Genomic DNA, 19,751 nt, shown 5'->3' with positions numbered 1-19,751 from the left:
CAACAGAGCGGTGCTTGAATCTGGGGTGGACTCCAATGTTCATGCTCCTTTTGCTAACAGCCCCTTTCTCCCTGGAATTTATTAAGGACCTCTTAAGTCCTACACTGCTTTGTTCTCTCCAAAAGAGACAGACATTCTCAAGGCTTTAGAAAACAAAGCAATTCACAGATTCTTTCCCTGGGGGTATGACATGGAAAAAGTGGTATGGAGTCAGCTAGGAAATACTTTCCCCAAATGCCAGACATCCCTCAATCCTAAACCCCTACCCCAGTGCTCAGCTTTAATCTCATCTAGGAAACATCATTCCTGCAGCACATTCCTGCAGCACCTGTCCATTGTGGCCGAGCTGCTCCCTTTCCAGCTGTACAGTCTCCTGAGGTTTGTACCTCACCACACACATCTAGCCCAGCTCCCCAATGTCTGTTCTCCTCACTGCCCCGCCAATTCACATGTGGAATGTGAGGTCCAGAAGGGACTCAGAGGATAGAGATCTATCTCTTTAATCAGAATGTGAGGTCCATAGAGGGCTGAGACCTGCTAAAGGCAACAGGTAGAGGCAGCCCTGACTCCCTGCCCATCACTTCAACAACCACCATACTTTCTGGATCCCCCATCTGCCAGGACTCTGGGAAGAGGCTCAAACCACTCTACAAACCAGCTCTTGCTCTGTACCCAAACATTAACCCATCCTCCATATAGTGGATGGGCCTGCAAGCTTGTTGATCCCCTCTGGCCTCCTGGGTATACTGCCCACCAGGCCGCAGGCCAAGGAACTCTGTCCTAAGACACCACCTGAGGCACCAGCTCAGGTGCTGGAATCCAACTCTCCAGCTTTATCAAGAGGCGGGGGCTAGCCACCTCCACCATTAGGGGCTTTGGAGCTCCTCACCTGGGTTTGGGGACCTCCAGGGGACTGCTACCCATCCTGAAAAAGTTGTCAGAATGGTTCGAGGACGAGGAACTGGAAGACCTGGCTTCCACCAGCCCCTGGTGGGAAGGCAGGCGGTCCTCCAAGAGCTGTGACCGATTCCAGAACATACTCTGTGGAGAGGATGAGTGGCTCTTCCTCCTGCAGTGGAAAGAGGAGGGCTGTTGGCCAAGGGGCCATCTCAGGCAAGCCCTCTGCCCACTTTTACCGAATCTCAGGGCTCAGTCTTTACTTCCACTGGGAAAATGCCACATGGGAGGGTCGGCCACGGGCAGCAAGAGCCAGGTCTTCACGGAGAGACTGTGGCATCCAGATAACACTGGCCTACTTGCCTCAGAGCACATGCTGGAAAAAGGATTCTTAACTAACAGTTCAGTAACTGCTCCTCTCTCGAAATGTTATACAAAGTCTTGAGCCATTTGTCTAGGGAGAAAATCATCAGGTTCTCAGATTTCATCAGATTCTCAAAGGAGTTGACCCTCAAGTAAGTTCCTAATTCTCAATCATCATTTTGTATTCACCACTTGTTTTCTTCTTTTTTTTTAAACTGGCCCCCCACCACCCAGGCAAATGATACAAGGGAGCTCTCCCAGGGAGTTCCCTTTAACACCAGCCTCTCCTCACCCCGCCCTGTCTGTCCAGCCCTGTAGCTTCTTCCTTCATCCCACAGGGAGCCCCATGCCATAGGTGGCCCCTTTAGGCCCACCACGGGCAGTGCCCCTCACCAACCAGATGGCTGGCCTCCAAGGCCCAGTAGAGACAGCAGGGCACGGAGCTATGCTCTCAGCCCTACTGTCGGGGGCCCCCTTTGTTCCTGGGTCTCCCTGGAGCTGGTGGCCCTGGCCACAGCTGTGAGCAAGCTTAGTTCCAGCCTGGCCCCTCACCAAGCTGCCTGAGTCTGTGTTCCTGCTGGAACCAGGTCCACGGCCTCATAGGTGAAGCTCCCGGTGGCTCCTGGGGAGCTCTCCATGACCAGAGAGAAGTCGCTGCCAAGGCTGGTGGTGCTGCCACGGTCCTTTCGTCCTGAAAGAAGCCAGTGCCATCGATCAGCATGTTACCTTCTCTCACCACTAGTCCCCCACCTCTTCCACACCATATAGTTAGAAAGAGAAGCTTCTAGAACAAACAACTGCTGTGTGGTCTATACTCAGAAAGATGTGCAGAGGCAGGGAAATATGCAGGGGCCCGAGACTCACTCAGCATGCAGATATCTTCCAGGGTGAACCCTGCATCTCGGGCTGGCAAACTCTTCCCCCTGTAAAGAGAACCCAGAACAGTGAATTCTAGATTGGGCTGGGATCTCCTTTGTCCCTCCCATGCTGCCAGCCCAGGAAAGAAGCTCCAACTCACTGTCAACTCATGGAGACAGGTCCTACCTAGAGCATTGCAAAATGCCAGGCCCACTCCTGGGAAGTCAGCAAAGCCTGCCTCCTCCCTGTCAGCTTGGCCCCTTAAGAGTTCAAGTCTGGCTCAACACACTAGGAGCCTGGATTTAGAAGGCAAGGGAACTCAGAAAAGTCACCAACTCTCACAGAGGTTCTAAGGCAATTGCCAGGCACACTTCTATGTTTCCCAGGCTGGAAGCAGACTCTGCTCCATGGTGGTAGGCTGTACAGTGGCGCAGACATACCTCTGCAGTAGCCCAGGGAGAGCAGCAACTGCTGTAGGCAGGAGAATTGGCTGCCTCAGGGGGGCGTGGGGAGTTGGGAGTCCTCCTGTCCTTGGGATGGCTTTTCCCTGCAGCAATGTACCCTGCTCTCCTACTCACCAGAGACCACTCATCTGTCCCCAAAGCCTTTCTGTTAGTATGACTGCAGGCTGACCCCAGTCCTGCCTCACGTGCAGAAGAGCCTCTTCACCCACTGGCACTCAACAGGGACCCTCTACACTGGCCTTAGAGGGAAGGCAGGGACACAGGAGGCCAGCCTGCCAACTAGGCAGGGAGCAGGGCAGGGATAAGATGGCAAGCAAGACCCTGGCTGCCCTAAAGTGGCTCTTTCCAGAGGGCCTTGGTCCCAGAATGAGACAGCAGCCCTCTCCTTACCTCTGTGTCTTCAGAGCAGAGAACTCCTCAGAGATGATATGCTTCAAAAAATTGAAGCAGAAGAAGAAAATCTGAAGTAGAGACAAAAAGCAGCACATATGAGAAGACAGCTTTCTCCAGGGAGAAAAGTCTAGGTGCCAGAACTCCCAGGAGAGGGCAACTAGCCACCCTGGTCAACCCCTTGCTGGACAGCAGCCCTGCTTTGGGGCTACTGGGTATTCTGGTCTATAAATGGTATGGGTGGCAGAGAGGGCTTAGCAGGCTTGGCAGACACACTTGGGCTGGGGCAACAAAGAAAGGGACTGTGTTTTCTTCCTGGGAATGCGAGAGGGTAAGCTAGCAATTTTGCAAACCATCTTCAAATTCAACACTCATGTTCTCAAGCTACTTAAAAGAATGATGAGGACAGCAGCTTCTCCCCTCGGCCTCTCCTAAGAACCTTAGAGAGAGAGGCTAACAGGGAAGGACAGCTAGGAGAGATGATTTGGAGGCAAGGAGATTCACGGACATAGCAGGAACACAATGGAAGCGAAAGGAATCAGATTTTGCAGTAGGGATGCCGAGAAATAGTGGTTCAGAAGAACTGGGGCTGAGAGGCAGCAACTCTCTGGCCCAGGACTGCACTGCTTAAATGATGTGAGGGCAGGTCTGAGATGGGCACAGGCAGGAGGAGGCTCCTGACCTCTAGCCGCATCCCCACCCCTGTGAGCAAATTCTCTCTTCTCCCTTCCAGCCAGCGCCCTAGTCCAATGGGCCTCCATGAAGTACACACAAGGCACAGTCTCTATAGTTTTTAAACCAACTCCCCAGTGATTCTGAAAGGTGTGGTCCATCAACCCCTCACTGGGAGAAATACCCACATGTATCCCAGAGCCCCATAAGATTTCCTCAAATAAAGAAAAACAGGAGGGTGCCCAGGTCAGGTCAGTATGAAAATGTTGTTACATAAAATTAAATAGGTGCCTTTACCACACATGTCTTAGTCTTTAATATGCTAATGTGCTCCATAAACCTCAAAGTCAGGAGCGGGATACAGAGTGCTGTTTAATAGGCCTCGTCTTTTTGTTTTTATTTTTTAAAGCATCAGTGTATTGAGTGTCTGGTGGGGGTAAGAGAAAAGCCTACACTGAAGACCAACAGCTGAAAAGACCCTCTTGTTTATCCTGAGATGGCCAGACTTTGAATCCAGACCCCAGTGGGCTCCGCCTCAACCTCTGCCCAGAGTCTCTTGAAGGCAGAATCGGGCCTGCTTTGGGGGTGAGGGAGATGGCGTGGAGGGAAGAATGTCCTAGAGCCCCAGCGAGTCTCAAAATGAGAGGCCGCAAAGGGGCTTTACGTGCTGATTTCAACGCCAAAGTCAGTGCCTCAGACAGAGTTCAGGGAGGCCTCTGAGGAACAGGCTTATGAGCTCTGCAACCCTGGCAGATGCAATAAGTGCTATGAAGAAGAGATTTGGAAGGGGAGAGGAGCAGCTGAGAGGGAGGAACAAAAGAAGGAAGCGTAAGATAAGATGCCCGTGAAGAGGGCAGCCTCAGGAGGGTGAGAAAGATGCTTCAGGAAAATAAGCGGGGGCAAGGCGGCAGAAGAAAAAGAACTAACGCCATGTGACAGTTCCCACGCTGGGCATCTGGACTCATTCTCTTCATGAGGCAGCACGACTGACACCAGGAGATTCAAGGTTAATCACATTACCCAAGGCCACCCAGGTAATAAGCAGGACAACTAGGGTTCAAACTCAGGTCTGACTCCGGGTCTGTGTGCAGGGATAACAGGCCAGAAAACAGGCATGCCAAAGAGGCAAAGACTGCGAAAAGCAGCAAAAAGGATGGGAGTGGAGAGGGTTGAGGGGAGGAGGAAGAAGGGACAGCAAGATAGGAAGGGGACCCTGGAGCCTGGTCAGGCGCTGGGCTGGTGGTGAGGAGTGGAGCAGGACCCTGCTTGCACGGACGGGCCCTGGGGCTTACAAGTTGCTGAGTGGGTGTGATGAGAGCAGAAGACAGAAAGAGCTTCTGGGTGTCAGCTGTAAGGATGAGGGGCATGGAAAAGGACTTGTAAATTGGTTCCAGAGCTGAGCGCGGAAAGCAGGGTCATCCCTAAGAAGGATGGCAGCAAAAGGAAGGGCGAGAGGACTGACATGAAGGTCACAGGCAGCCATGTGGGCAAGTGTTATCTCCACCATGCAGGAGAGGAACCGAGGCTTAGATGGGGGCTATTGTGCTGGTACTTTTCCCACCATGCTACCTGATCCCACCAGGCAAGGAACTGTCCCTGAAGTGTGGACACCAAACAGACTGTCATCCTGTCCCTCTTGTGAGTAAAAGAGCCTGAGCTTGTGGAGCCCCGGCACGCGCTTGCAGACTGCGAGCAATACCCACCTCCTCTCCTTTGCTGAGCCGATCTACCAACATGTGCCTGAAATAAGAAGGTAAAGAGGTCAAAGTGAGCAGTGCCAAGAGGGCAAAGGGGGACCGAAGTCACAGGAACAGACCATGGTTTTGGCAGCACAGCCTCAGGTGGGGCCTGACCAGCACCTTCAGTCTTTCCCAAGGGGGTGGGATTGTCCTCACCTCTGGCCTGTCACAGGAGCCATCACACCCACGTACACACAGAAATGCAGTTCCCAAGACACAGCCCCCACCACACAACCTGACATTCCCTAAAGGCTTACCCAAAAAGGAACCAGTCGTAGGCCACGGTTAGGTAGAGAATCTCAGCAGGCTTCAGGGACATGTGGATGAGCCCATCCTGGAGGAGACCAGGGAGATGTGCCAAGATCAGAAAGATGCCCCCCATGACAAAACCTCCTCCCCATCCGAGGAGCTGAACCACAACCACAGACCCAGTGACAAGGCTGCCCACAGTCCCAGGAACACAACACACGGCTCTGAACACTTGGGGTCCCTCCCTCCAAATTTTCTCTACTTTCTGGAGACAGTCCTGATGCTCCCAAAGGGTAGATCATGGTAGGGGCCTCTGAAAGCTCCTTGACCCCATGGCTCAGCCCATCCATACTCACAGCCCACAAGGAAAGGCGCAGGAGAGAGATGAAGAGGGGGGTCCGATCCCAGCCTGAGATACAGTGCACCAGCAGCCCACTGTCATCTACTCAGGAACCATAGAACAGGAAGCCCAAAAGAGAAGCAAACATGGGCTGATGAACAGGGGACATGCTACCACCCTGGCTTGGTATGAGAGAGCCAGGCCACCACTAGTCTCCCTCTTCCCGGTGGGCCTCCAACCTACTCCCAGAAAGGGTGGGTGGTGGGCACCTGCCTTTGTCTGCAGCCATCTCTTCTTTCTTCTGGTTACAGGTCTTGGTGTACCTCTGGGGACGCAGTACCACTTGGACAATCCACTCTGCCCAGGCCATTTGGGGGGGCTAACCTGCATGTCTTTGCCCAGCATTTCTTAGTGGGGTACCACAGGTATTTTTTTGGGGAAAATAATCCTTCACCTTGCAGGGTTGTCCCAGGAATTGTAGGACATTTAGGATCCTTGGCTAATACCCACCAAATGCTAGTAGCCCTCCCCCAGTTCCTACAACACTCAACACTCCAGAAGCCTCCTTGAGGGGTGGTACTGCCCTAGATAGAGAACCACTTTCTAGCTCCAGGGGCAGGCATGTGACTTTTTTGAAAATTGAGCCACAGGGACTGGTTCAAGGATGAGCACTTAACCCAAATTGGGCCAATGAGCATGAACTCAGAGACAGAGGCAGTCTCTTTCTTCTGTGGAAGTGAAGATGGCAGGAAATAAGTCTGGAATGGTTGCTGGCAATTAAGCCAACTAGACAGCGGGAATGAGAAATGAGGAGATTCTTTGTGATACTTGTTAGGCACCAAGCTCTGTTCTTGGGCCTTCTTGGTTATATAAGCTAATACATTTCCACTTGTTCAAGCAGGTACAACCCCATAGAAGTCCTGATTGATATCAATGAGTTAGTCAACCCGCCCTAGAGACATCGAGCGTGACAGGCCCATCCAACTGAAACAACCGAACTGGCTGGAGTACCATCCAGAGAACAGGCCCTCTATGGGCTTTTGTGTGTGTTTAAGAAGAAGCCAGGACTGATTTTTCTCTCATCTTTCTGAATTAGAAGAGACCATTCTAGCCCCAAACACAATGCTGATGCTCAAAGCTCAAAGGCCAGCTGAGCCAGTGCAGAAGCACCCTGTGTGTGGTTCAGATGGTAATGAGTTCATAGTTTTGTTTTGTAGTGTTTTGAGGACATGGAATGAAGCTGCCAGTGGATAAAGGTGTGTGGCCAAATCCTTCTCCCATAAAGCAAAGGTAGGTGTGTGGCCCCAACACCCATTCGTGGTGTTATGATCTGGGAACACCCACAAGATCCAATGGCTTCAGGGTTCAGGCAGAGGCAGACTCACCGTCGCTATTAATTATGGAAAGCAGCAGTTTCAGGTAGTTTTGTGTTTGTTGCACCAGGTCCCAACTCTGTTGGAGAAGAAGGATGAAAGGGGTCAAGGAATAGATATTTAACTCAGAGTGGGAATTTAAAGTATTTAAAAAATAAAATGCTAAGAGTTATTCTGGGGTAACAAGTACCCAAGGCTCTTGGTCAGTGGGCACAGGTATCAGATCCCAGACAATCTGAGACTTCACCCCCTACTCTGGATGCTCCTTCCACCCTTCCCTGTACCCTCATCCTGTGACCCCCTCACTCAGGGCACTCTAACCCCATGTGAGGGTGAGGAAGGGAAAGTGAGGCAGAGGCCTGGGCGACCCACAGCCCTACACCCACCAGAGGCAGCTGTACGTGGGCCTCCTCTAGCCTGGGGCTCCTGGCACGGCTGTCCAGCGTGTGAATAGAAGCAAACAAGGAGCTTTGAGCCCGGGGCCACTGTCATCAAAGGGAAAAAGCCATTCCTTCATCTGCTCTCACATCCAAGGAAACCAAGGAAAATATTAACCTTCCCATCAACTATGTTTCCTTTGCTTTTTACTGCTATTCACTACATACTCTGTCTTTTGATGAATAATAAATGCAGTCTGTTTGGCAGACAAAACCTTTTAAAATAGGAGGCCCATGAGATGGGAGATAAAAAATAAGCAAAAGCCTTAAAGAGATTGGAACTTCTGTTCTAGCCTAAGCAAGAAGTCTAGACCAGACGCTCTAAGAAACAGTCCACTTGGAATGTGGAATTCCACGGAGGGGCCTGACCCAGTTCTCTGGTCCCCTTCCCCCTAGCTGGGGCAGCCTCTCCACATAACTGCATATCAGTGTTTTGGGGCTGTGCAGAAGACAGTGAATGCCAAAGCACTTCCCAGGGGGAGGGTGAACACGGCACCTGTAATTGGAATGGTTTTCCCAGGAATTTAAAACAGGCTCATTTACCTGACCCTCCCACGGCCCCTGGAGAGTTCTGACCCACTTTCAGCGGCTCCAGAGACAGCCACTGCAGCGCTGTGCTAATCAAGTTATTACCCATAGTAGCACAGGGCTCTCTCCACTCATCTGGCTCAAGATGTCAGACACACCATTGCCAACAGATTTCCTCCGAGCTGTGTTTCTTGCAGGGTGAGGAAAAGCAGGAGCGGGAGGCAGGAGCTATGCAGCACAAAGCGCAGTGAGGTCACACAGGCTGGGAGAAGACTGCAGCAGCCAGGAGGGGGCTGGAACCGACCAAGGGCTAGAGCCTGTGAAGCCCCAACAACCATGGTGCCTATCCGAAGGGGACATCATCGGCCAGGGAGAGGCAGCAGATTCACACTGTGCCCAGAGCTAGGCTAGGAACCACAGGCTGGAGAGCACTGGGTTGGTAGAGGCCCAAGGTCACACAGCTAAGCTGGGCTGTAGCATGAACCCAGCCCTGCCAGACTGCAGAGTTCACATTCCTAGTCACATGCTACACTGCAGGGACTTTTCCTATAATACCAGAGTAAGAAACAAAAGTTTGAGGGCACTGCAGAATGTGAGGAGGACCTGGGAAATGTGCTAAAATCTAGGCTCATCTCTGACTCTCTCATCCTATGTGCTCCATGAAAAAGTCTCTGGATGCAGAGCTGAACACATGCCTCTGCTTATGTTTCTATGCCAGGAGTACTCTTCCCCTTGGCTGGCAAACTCCTACTCATCCTTCAAAGGCTCAGCCCCATTATCTTTTCTATGGAATCTTCTTCTGTGGCCACTGGTCAAAACTTATACTACACAGGTGACGGTTAAGTCGTTGCCTCTCTTCCTAGACTGAGGCCAGTGACGGCGGAGGCCATGTTGACATCTCTGCATTTACAAAGCTTAGTGCTTAGGGTGTAGGAGGCACCCGCAGAATGTTCCTTCCCTGCCTGTTCATGGTTAGGGGCCGGCTTGAGGAGAAGCAGTCACTGGAAGGGGCCTTAGGGCACAGAGCGAATGAGTAGACCTCTATGGAATTCAATCTGGTTACGTGGAGGGCAGCAACCCCACATATGTACTACCAGAAGTGTTCCTGCACTTGTGAACATCACTGAGGGCCTGGCCCTGGGACACAGTGGTGAACACGGTGACCCCAGCCCTCCCAGGCCCACAAGAGAGGGGAGGCAAAATGAATTGCTGCAGGTGTGCTGACTAAAAGGAGACCTCTAGGATACTGCAGGACCATGTAATGGGTGAAGCAAACCTAGCCTAATCCATGGGGACCATTAGGGAAGGCTTCTTGGAGGTGGTGACATGCAAATAAGAGGGGAGGGAAAGGAGACAAGTGTTTCTGTAGAGAGAACAACATGTGCAAACCTGGAAAACACTCCTCCCTAAGGGGCTGAAAGGAGGCTAGTGTGGCTGGAGGAAAGAAGGGAGAGGACGACAGCCAGTCAGTCACAAGAACAAGGCTGGACCACGTGGAGCTGGGTGGGCCACGTAAGGGTCCTTGGACTGTACTCTGAGGAAAACGGGAAAGTCAGTGATGGGTTTTAAGGAAGGGGATGACAATGACGACCTTGCTCCATCATTCGAGTATTGCTATCTGCCGGGCCCTATTCAAGTACTTTACATTCACTTTTCCAGTTGCCCCTCAATGTGGCCCCACCTTCAGACATGAAATGCACTGAGGTGGCCTGGGCTAGGTGAGTGGCATAAGAGATGGAGGCAAGAAGGACAGGAGAGTTTCACCAAGGGCAGAGATTTAGAGAACTGATGGGACCTGGCAATGGATGTAGGGGCAGAAAAGGACCCAAGTTTTGAGTTTGAGCATCTGGGTAAATGGTGGAGGGCCTGGGGGTGCTGTGGGTTGTGGCCAATTCCATTCTGGACAGCCTGAGTTTGAGGTGGCTGCATGAGGGGACACTTGTGAAAGGTGACGATCACCAAGAGAGACTTGGCCCAGAGCCCCAGGTCTGGGCGACCTGGCAGTGGGCTAATGGAGTGGATGATAGATGGAGATGAGGAAGAGTTAACAGGGAATCCTGGACCCCCATGCTGAAGGGGCTGAAAGGGCAGAGCTCACACCTGACTGGGGAAGAGGATGGTAGGAGGCCCAGTGAGACCAGCTGGCTGAGCAACACTGGGGAGGTGGGCATCAGGGGAAGAAGCCCTGCCCTCCTACTTTTGTTCCTGGTGTTTTATTAGTGTTCACTCCCTTGAGTTAGCAAAAGTAGCCTACTTCTTAATTATCATCATTCAAATCCGTCTGGCACTTCAATTAAGAGGACACTTTCACCCTGTGATCATATTTGAACCTTGCCACAACTCTGACCATATCTGAAACCTCGCCACAACTTGCTGCCAACTCCAGTTTCAGAGGGAATTAAGGTCACTTGCTCAAGGCCACAAAGCCTTGCAAGAAGGGCCAAGCAAGCTGGGGCCTAGATCCAGGGCCTCTATCTACTAAGCAGAACTCCTCTTCACATGCACAGGACTCCTTTCTAGAGACAAACATCCTCGGCAGTGTTAACACATCGAACCCATACTGTCATGGCTTGGTGAGTAAATAGTTCATCAGATCCAGTTTGTAGCTGCATGAGGAGAAAGAATGGTGCCAGAAGGGAGAATAAGGGTGGCTTGGAGTGGGGCCTACTTGAGACCTCTGCATACAACAAATTAAGAAGGAAGCCTGAAGATTCCTTTGGCCACTCAATCTGTCTAGGTACAGCCTGGGACTTGAGACCAAGGGACAGGGCCCCCCAACGCGTTCCTTCTCCAGGCTGCTGGGGCACAACAACTGGTCTGATCTCCTTCCTAATGCTCCCGCTCTTGTAGAAATACCTGCATACAGAAGACATGACACCACTCTAACTCATTCACTCAAATAGTTACAGAGCATCTACTTGTGATTAGGAGCTGGATGTACAAGACAAAATAAGATAAGTACAGCCTCTGCCTTTACAGACCACTTGCTACCAGAACAACAAAGTTCAAGGTGATATGGGAACACACAGCTGCCTAACAGATGGGCTGGGCCTCTTTGAGAGAGAGAGAGACACCTCAAAGCTGGATGGGAATCATCCGGACCTGGGGGTAGAGGAAAAGAGGAGGGAAACAGTATGTTTCCTAGGTATTCACTGGCTCAGCCTTTGCGGCTCTGTGCCCGTTTCTGTGCTAGGGATGCACAAGCCATGGTTCCCCATCCTCCTGGAGCTCAGTCTACTGAAGATGGGGAAGCAGATCTCTAAATCAGTGCCTACAGCTCAGTGGAAAATTCCATGATAGATACGCCCAGGGGTTAATGGGAATGTAGATGCAGGCATCTGACCCTCTGTGGACAGGGGAGAGGAGGCACATCAGGGAAGTTTTCCGGGAGCAGGCACCTGAGCCAAATTCTGAAGGCAGTGTGTCAGTCAGACAAGAGGAGGCTAGGAGATGGCAGCCAGGCAGAGGGAACAGACATGGGGAAGGCAGCAGGAAGAACAAGACTCCTTGTCCTGGCTGAAGCAAGTAGCAAGGAGACTGCTGATGGCCTTTGGGCTTGTACAGTGGGCTAAACATGGCAGAGAGATGGATCCATCCAGTAAGACTGGGGCCGCTTCTATGGCAGACAGTGACAGAGGAGAGAAGCACAATGGAAATAATTTTAAAGTTTCTATAATCAAACGAGGTCAGGCAGCTCTGCACTTCCTCTAACAGAACACACATTTAAAAGGAAAAATGAAAGTCACTAAAGCCCAGAGCTGGAAAAGCAGACTCCATGAGGTCCCCTGGAAACAGAAGCCCCTGGTGGATGCAAATCTTTGAGTGAGTCACTTTCAGAAAGCTTTGATTTTCTGGGCCAAGAGCAAATCAGGAAAGAAAGAGTTAAACAGATAAGCAGTTCGTCCTTTCCTAGGCTGTGAGAAGTCAGAGGGCATGAGCCAGGCATTCTGGCATCTGCATGAGGGACTTGTGGGGCAGGAACCAAGGGTCCCCATGGCCCCCTCCCTTATCCTGCCCTGCTCAAGTCAGGCCCCTTACCTGATATTGGCTCCAGTCAATGTTCAGAGAGCAAGTCAGGAAGTCGGGGATGCTCAGTGGGGCATCAACGTAGTCCTGGGGACAGAAGGACACCTGTGAGATGTGGGCTGGCCACCAAGAGAACCCATGGTGACAAGGCAGGTCATGGCCCTGAAGCTGTGGCTTCCACAGGCAGGCAGGACATCCCTCCACAGTGCTTGCCTTCTCCCGGCCAGATGCCCACGCTGCTCTGGGAGTGACAGCTTAAAAATCAAAGGGACCAGATACTGCTGCTGAGTGGAGCTTTTCAGTAGGCCATTTGAGTGTTTGCTGCTGAGACACACACGGTCAACCTGTATTCGGCCTCCGACAGGCTCCTATGGCCTGTTCCCACTGACTCGGGAAGGAAAAGAATGCTGGTCTCACTCTTTACACAGACGGCAGAGCAAAGAAGAAGGACTTTTCCTATCTTGTTCCTGAAAACTCCTTTAAAGAGAGGGAGAAATTAAAGGGGGAGAGGAAAGTATATATGAAGAGAATTTAAACATGTATAAACAAGGAGAAGAGGGAGAGAAAATAATAAGACTCATTCAGTGAAGAGAAGAGAAAGGAAAAAGGTAGTTGTTTTCCCCCAAGAGACTGCTAGCTGTCCTCCATGGTCTCGCTTTACAAAGAAACATAAGACCCAAGCTGATGAATGTTATCATTCATACCTGCTTCCAGTTAAAAATGAGCCCTTCAGCCATGTAATCCCGATCCTTATATTCCTTGAAAAATTCACAGCCTGGAAAAGAAGGGCAGAGTTATGACATCACCTTCCCTAGCCCAGTCTCCTAAGACGCCTGAGTGCTGAAGGACTGAGCTCACACACTTCTCCACACTGTGGGCCCCAGATGAGGCCATGGCTGACACAGGTGGGGAATAGAATGGGCAGGCAAGAGCCAGGGAACGTGCCTCCGGCACTCCTCTGGTTTCCAGTTACACGCCTTCCCAATGGGGTACTGCCCGCCTGCACACTTCTTTGTATCTCTCCATGTGTGCTCACTGGTTACTGGTCACTTCCACATTTCAGGTCCTTTCGTCCCACATGTCCCTGAAATGCCAACAGCCAGAAAACAAAAGCTTGGCTTACAATTTGAGCCCTGGCAGCACTTTCTCAGCAACTTACCTACTTACAGAAGATCACTCTCCCTCCTCTCTAGTACCAGCCTTGCAGGCTTTCAGTGAGGACTGAACATCGTAACATACCAGAAAGGCCCGCGGACAGTGCCTGAAATGTGACAGGTGCTCAAGACACACGTCTGTCTCCAAAAAACCTGGCCAAGAGGTACTTTTCTGTATCATTTGCTAGAAAAATTATAAGAAACTCCACGAGGGTAAGCCGTCAGGAATAGAGAGAGGAAGAGTGGAGAGAAAAGAGCTTCGGCAACATTCTCAGCTTCAAATCCCAGCTTTCACTTAACTCTGTGACTGTGAACAAGTTGTTTAACTTCTCTAAGCCTTGAATTTCTCACCTGTAAAGTGGTTAAGGATGAAATGAAATAATACACATAAAACACCCAGCACAGCACCGGTACAAGCAGCATTCGAATGACAGTACACTATTATTATCATCACACTGCTGCTGCAACAAGAGCCCACAGTGCCAGCCCCGCAGCTTACAGTCAGCTGCTCAGCTCAGAGAGAATGAGGTTGGCTCTCACACCACAGCACAGTGAGCACCCCGGGGCTGCTGCGGCTTCAAGCCACAAGAGTGGGAAAAGGCACTTCGAGAGTAGCTTTTTGCAGTTACTCTCAGTTCCTCAACTGGGGCCAACACAAACTTTGGAGGGCACATGGCTTTGGTCACAGGTCCAAGTTTGGTGAGGTCCCCAAAGGCAACAAAACAGTTATCTAAATTTTGCGGAAGTGGCCACAGGCCAAAAAAAATCAGGTGGAAATCTCTAGCGACTCTTGGGCCAAGTTCCTGTCCAAGGCCACCCTAGGGAAGACAGGAAAGGTTCCTTTGGAGAGGAAGGTCTGGAGACCCAGCCCACATGTTTTGTAGACTTGGCTCTCATCCCACATACACTCCTGCACTCTAATCCCCCAGGCCTCACTGACTGAGAGGTTAGGAAACAATCCTCAGCTATAACACTTCAGACTATTCTTGGGTGCCTCATTGGGAGAAAGAATATAAATATCACTCAGAGGCCCTAAGCTTATGAGCCCAGGTTTAGAAGAGACACCAATTATCTCTCAGAGCTCCTATGAAGCACTCTGTTTTCCCAAATGCTAGCTGCTCAAATCACCACCACAGGCTCTAAGCTCAGCTCAGGCCAGCCTATGATGCAGAAGCAATTTTTGTGAGAAATGGATAGAATTAAAATAGACTTGACACCCAGGGCAATGCCTGACGTCGATTACCTGAACAGGCTTCTGAACCCACTGAGAGGCAAGAGGGATGGGACCAAAACCAGGGTGAGAACAGCCACTCACTCGAGGAGGAAACAAATTAGACTTGTGCTGTGGAGTTTTCAGTCCCCTCTATTTTGGTGCCCTGAAGGAAGTGCTCCCAGAACACTTCTCATTTCAAGGGCCAGTCTAAGCCCAAGTTAGTCTGACGTAGCTGGAACTGATACCAACATAGCTCCTGTCTGGGCTTCAAAGTCATTAGAGGGCTCAACTGAGACCCACGAAACAGCAGCAAAGTGCATATCGCGACTTGCTTTGGATAATGGTAATTCTGTTTCTTTTCCTTGTTATGAAGTAATATAGGCGTGTAAAGAAATTCAAGAACATAAGTATAGCAAGTAAAAAGTACCTCTCCTGTTCCCTTATCTGGGTGTGCAACGGCATCTCCCCTACCCCTGGCTTTTTGATTTTTATTGATCCCTCTTACCCTCCCCTCAACACACACACAACCATCAGATATAGTGCATAAACATTTTGAGAAGAACAGGGAAAAAAATTCACAGATAGATTGTACCATCTTAGCATTTTGGCATATTCCCTTCTCACTCTTTTGGGTAAGCACTTTTTCCCTTACGCAGTTGAGATTGTATTGTGTAATTTTGTATCCTGCTTAGCCTCTTCAGCATTTTTTCATGTCAAAAAGTTTAAGCATTTTCCTATACTATTTAATACTTCATTCTACTATCTATGGCTATACTATCATTTACATAATCATTATTCTCATTAATGAAAACATTTCCTATGTTTTGCTCGTATAAATAGACATCATGATAAACATCTTCAGCCCCAAGTTAGCTGAATTACGGATTTTTGAATGACTGAGTCAAAGGGTGTTAACATTTTGGGAGTTAGCAGAAAAAATACTGTGCTACTGTTCTGGAACAGTGGTATTCAAACTTCTAGCAAAACTATTTTTTCTAAACCAAGTCCTACTTAGAACCTAAATATAAACAACGAAAGCGATGCCTGGTTCCTCAGACAGCGCAGACCTTTCCTGTTTAGCAGAGTACTTCAGTCTGCGGACCTTCAGAGCATCTCCTGGGAGTTGGGAGCTTGGTCTGAAAACCAGGTTTAGAGCTACCTGACGGCTCCAGTGCAGACACTCCAGGTAGGACACTCCTGTTATGGCATCGCTCTATGCTGTCAAGCCCATGGCATCATCATTATGGTCTACATCTGCCCGAAGTGACTTTTAGGGAAGAGTAGCTTCCTTGAGCCTTTCCTGCTATGTACTTGTCATCTAGCCTGGTGTTTACCAGCCTGTTAGGGATGAGTCTGGCACTTTACCCTGAAATAAATATCTTCATTTTATGAAGGATGAAACTGATGCTCAGACGGGTTAAGGAACTTGGTCAAGGACACAAAATGCTAGGGCTGGGACTCATGCCCAGCTCTACATGGCACCAAATGCTAAGCTGGCAGAGAAGAGTGAAGGGAGACTCTGGTGGAGGCCACTGTAAGGGTGCCAGGTCCTCAGGGACTGTGGTTTGAATACCACCAGCTTACACTAATAGGGATACCCTCTCCCAACCAGGCACTAGATGAACTTGCAATTCTAATGAGAAGGCCTCCTGGCTATACAGCAACCTGCTGTCATCAACCTGCCCTTGCTATTGGCTATGTGGCTCCAAGATGAGGAGATGAGGTCCAGCACAGGATTGAAGGCAGATGCTGGTGCTGAGAAGCAGGAGAGAGGTTTCAAGGAGAAAGAGTATACTTCCTGCTCTCTGTTGACAGTCTTACGCTCATGTTAGGGCTCCTTGGCCTCCTTTGCTGAACAAGCAGGCATTCCCAGAAAGCTTAAATGTTACCAAGTGGACTAACACAGCTTTAGGGTCCAATGCAGAGAATATTGCCCTGGCCACAGGTCACATACATGTCTGTGCGCCAGAGACAAACGCAGCTCTGTGCACAACAAAGTGCTTTCCAACATGGTGAGGCCAGCAACCATGTACAACTGGGGACACAGCAATTATGTTCTTCCACCTCCAGAACAGCCTTGCCTGGGGCAATTTCCATAAATAACTCAATCACTGCAAACCGACATGCAGAAGTTCACATCCACACGGGTCAGCGCAACATCATTAATTGCTGACACAGAATACTAATGTCGTTTTTACACTGAAATAGTACTTTACCCCCAGAGAGCACTTTCATACACATGATCTCATCTAATCTTCACAACAAAATCCTAAGCTAAGCCTTTTCAACTGACACCTAAGAAAACTTACGGCTCAGAGAGGTGAAGTAACTCGCTCAAGGCTGTAGTATTGACTACCCGAGGCAGGACTCCATCCTCGGACCCCTCCAAGTTGAAAACCCCTTCCAGGACAGTGTCTTACCCTAAGTGTGAGAGTCTGTGACTGGGGACCAGAGTGTTCCACGCTGATCAACACAAGCTCCTCCCAGGATGCTCCCAGGGCACTGACATATCTAAGTGTAGAAGGCCTGCATATGGCCTCCGAGAGCCCCCAGTCCTAGGAAGCCTGTCACTTAACTAGACCCTGAAAAGAGCTCCCTACCTGGATATGGGATGGAGAGGAGAGTGAAGTCGGCATAGCGCTGGGCTTTGTCCACCTTCTCGGAGGAGGTTACACTACAAGACAGGACACAATGTGTTATGGCATCACAACACACACATACCATTCCCCAATGAGTATTATAACAACTTAAAATGAACCTCCTGCTGAAGAAACTACTCTTCAGAGTTAGGAAGGATACCCTCCAGCAGTGCTTACTCTGAACAATTAAGAAATCTACCTTCTCTGCTTCCTACCCTAACTTACCAAGTGAGAGAGGTTACTCTCCCTCTAATACTACAGCATACCACAACAGGAGCCTAAAGTTGTAGAACAACCTTCCATCTAAGCCCCCAAAGCCAACGAAGCACAGCCACTCTGACCGGGAGGGTGGAGTGAGACATGAGTCAAATAACTGAGACACTGTCCAAAAAGGACCCTTTGGGGACTCTCGCCTCTATTGTCTTCTCCAGGATTTACTGAGGACACTCCTAAGCAGCGTGAACAAACAGCATCTGAAAGGGAAAGACTTGGGACTATTCTGACAGATGAAGGGAGGAAGGGATAAGGGAATATTCAGATATCTGCAGACAGCTGAGCTGTAACTTTGCCTCAGTATGCCTTATTTTCTAAGACAACCTCTTAGGATAATTAAAAGTCAATATTATTAAAATAAATAAATAGGGGCTGGCCCGGTGGCGTAGTGGTTAAGTTCGTGCACTCCGCTTCAGCGGCCCGGGGTTCGCAGGTTCGGATCCCGGGCGCAGATGTATGCACCACTTATCAAGCCAAGCTGTGGTGGCATCCCATATAAAGTAGAGGAAGATGTGCACGGATGTTAGCCCAGGGCCAATCATCCTCAGCAAAAAAAAAAGGAGGATTGGCAATAGATGTTAGCTAGGGGCTAATCTTCCTCACACACACACACAAACAAAAATAATCAATCAATCCATCAATAAAATTTAGGAAAAACTCCTACAATTTCATCACCCTAACCAAGGTTCCACTTTTTGAAAATTCTGCCCTATTATATGAAGATTCAGTCCGTATGTGTATTTTTATATAAGAGTAGTCACTGACGTAAAAATTGGGTATACAGTGATTTCTTTGTTCCATTTTAAAAGAGATTCTAATCTGCCAGAGATGGTGTAGAACTTGGAGCCAGGCGAAAAACCTTCGAGGGTGTCTGAAAAAAGGAGGCAGCAGAGCACAGGTTAGAGACTCATGGCTCCCTCAGTTACTACCTGGACAACCTTGAGCAAGTTACTTAACCTCTCTGTGCTTTAGTTTCTCACCTGTAAGAGGGGGATATTAGTCCCTGCCTTGCAGAGCTATTTGATGATACAGTGAGAGGATGCACAGAAAGCCCTTGGTATGAGGTCTGGCATGTGGTGAGCACTCTGTAACTGCTATGTGCTATCACCAACCCGACAAGCCTGTGAACACATCAACTTTGCCCACTTCACGGTGGGTGCCCTGTACTTACTTCATGCCAAACTTCACCTTCTTGTTCTCCACCATCAGGTCACAGATGTATTTCACTGACAGGTACCGAAGCAGCTTGATATCATAGCCTCTGACCTTATCAAAAAGATGCGTGTCGGAACTCCTGAAACAAAGAGCCAGAGGGAGAAGGTGCACTGCATGTTTGTTCAGAAAAGTTTTAGGGGGTGGGGACCATGTTCAAGGAAGCATAGATGTCACTGGCAAGAACTTCTGTTTCCATTCCCCGGAAGCTGGAGGGAGGGCCAAGACAGGACAACTGGTTCCAGGGAAGGTGCAGAGAAAGTGACTTTCTAGGAGATTACCCAGCTCTCTGGGATGCATTTCAAAGAGGAGCAATTTGCAGCTGGGAACAGGAAAGGGCATTTTGGCACTGCTTGACATTAAGCCAAAAGACTCAAGATAATCTCTGAGTTCTAAAAGGCGGCAAGCTGGTGGCTGATAGAGTCTTTGAGCTTCCATTAGAGTTTCTCCCCCTCCACCACCCTCCCTTTCCCCCATTTATGACCATTTTTAGCCATATGGCTTGCTCATAATATAACACTGAAATTCTTGTTGAGAGATGGACTTTTTAGAGCTATTTTATCAACTGATTGTGAAATACTAGCAAGTGAATTCCCTCTACTTAGCAGGCCTATGAAGCAAGGAAAAAGATAAAATTTTCCTAATTCCCAGGCTGCCTTTTTTTTTTTTTTTTGTGAGGAAGATCGCATGGCTGTACAAGCGGTGCGTTGGTGCACGCCCGGGATTTGAACCTGGACCGCCAGTAGCAGAACATGCGCACTTAACCGCCAAGTCACGGGGCCGGCCCCATCCAGGCTGCCTTTTGATCAGTCATACAGATAAAGGCAAAAGTAGAAAGTGAACAGTCACCATTATTATTTTTAATGCCCACTGCTTTGCTATCCCCAGCAATCTCTTCGCCTAGAACAATGTATGTTGTGGAAG

At 49.6% G+C, this 19,751-nt stretch overlaps 1 protein-coding gene across 5 annotated transcripts in view; it reads right to left on the bottom strand.

Annotated features, from left to right (window-relative positions):
* MTMR14 (myotubularin related protein 14) overlaps window positions 1-19,751 on the bottom strand; it is a 46,585-nt gene that overhangs the window by 10,502 nt on the left and 16,332 nt on the right. For 4 of the 5 annotated variants that reach the window (XM_004443405.2, XM_004443406.2, XM_087431424.1 and 1 more), the window contains exons 6-17: window positions 18,787-18,909; window positions 17,304-17,377; window positions 13,041-13,111; window positions 12,349-12,423; window positions 7,358-7,424; window positions 5,989-6,074; window positions 5,641-5,717; window positions 5,348-5,384; window positions 2,973-3,043; window positions 2,125-2,183; window positions 1,813-1,951; window positions 890-1,069 (exon numbers count right to left, since the gene is read on the bottom strand). In XM_004443405.2, coding sequence (XP_004443462.1) covers window positions 890-1,069; window positions 1,813-1,951; window positions 2,125-2,183; window positions 2,973-3,043; window positions 5,348-5,384; window positions 5,641-5,717; window positions 5,989-6,074; window positions 7,358-7,424; window positions 12,349-12,423; window positions 13,041-13,111; window positions 17,304-17,377; window positions 18,787-18,909 — 1,059 coding nt within the window. The remainder of the gene's footprint in view (window positions 1-889; window positions 1,070-1,812; window positions 1,952-2,124; window positions 2,184-2,972; window positions 3,044-5,347; window positions 5,385-5,640; window positions 5,718-5,988; window positions 6,075-7,357; window positions 7,425-12,348; window positions 12,424-13,040; window positions 13,112-17,303; window positions 17,378-18,786; window positions 18,910-19,751) is intronic. The other variant, XM_004443407.3, reaches the window with a different exon arrangement.

Source organism: Ceratotherium simum, chromosome 5 (assembly GCF_057802395.1).
Source record: "Ceratotherium simum simum isolate JZ-2026a chromosome 5, ASM5780239v1, whole genome shotgun sequence".
NCBI lineage: Eukaryota > Metazoa > Chordata > Mammalia > Perissodactyla > Rhinocerotidae > Ceratotherium > Ceratotherium simum.
The sequence above is the reverse complement of the archived record's forward strand: the minus strand, read 5'-3'. Positions and strand labels throughout refer to the sequence as shown.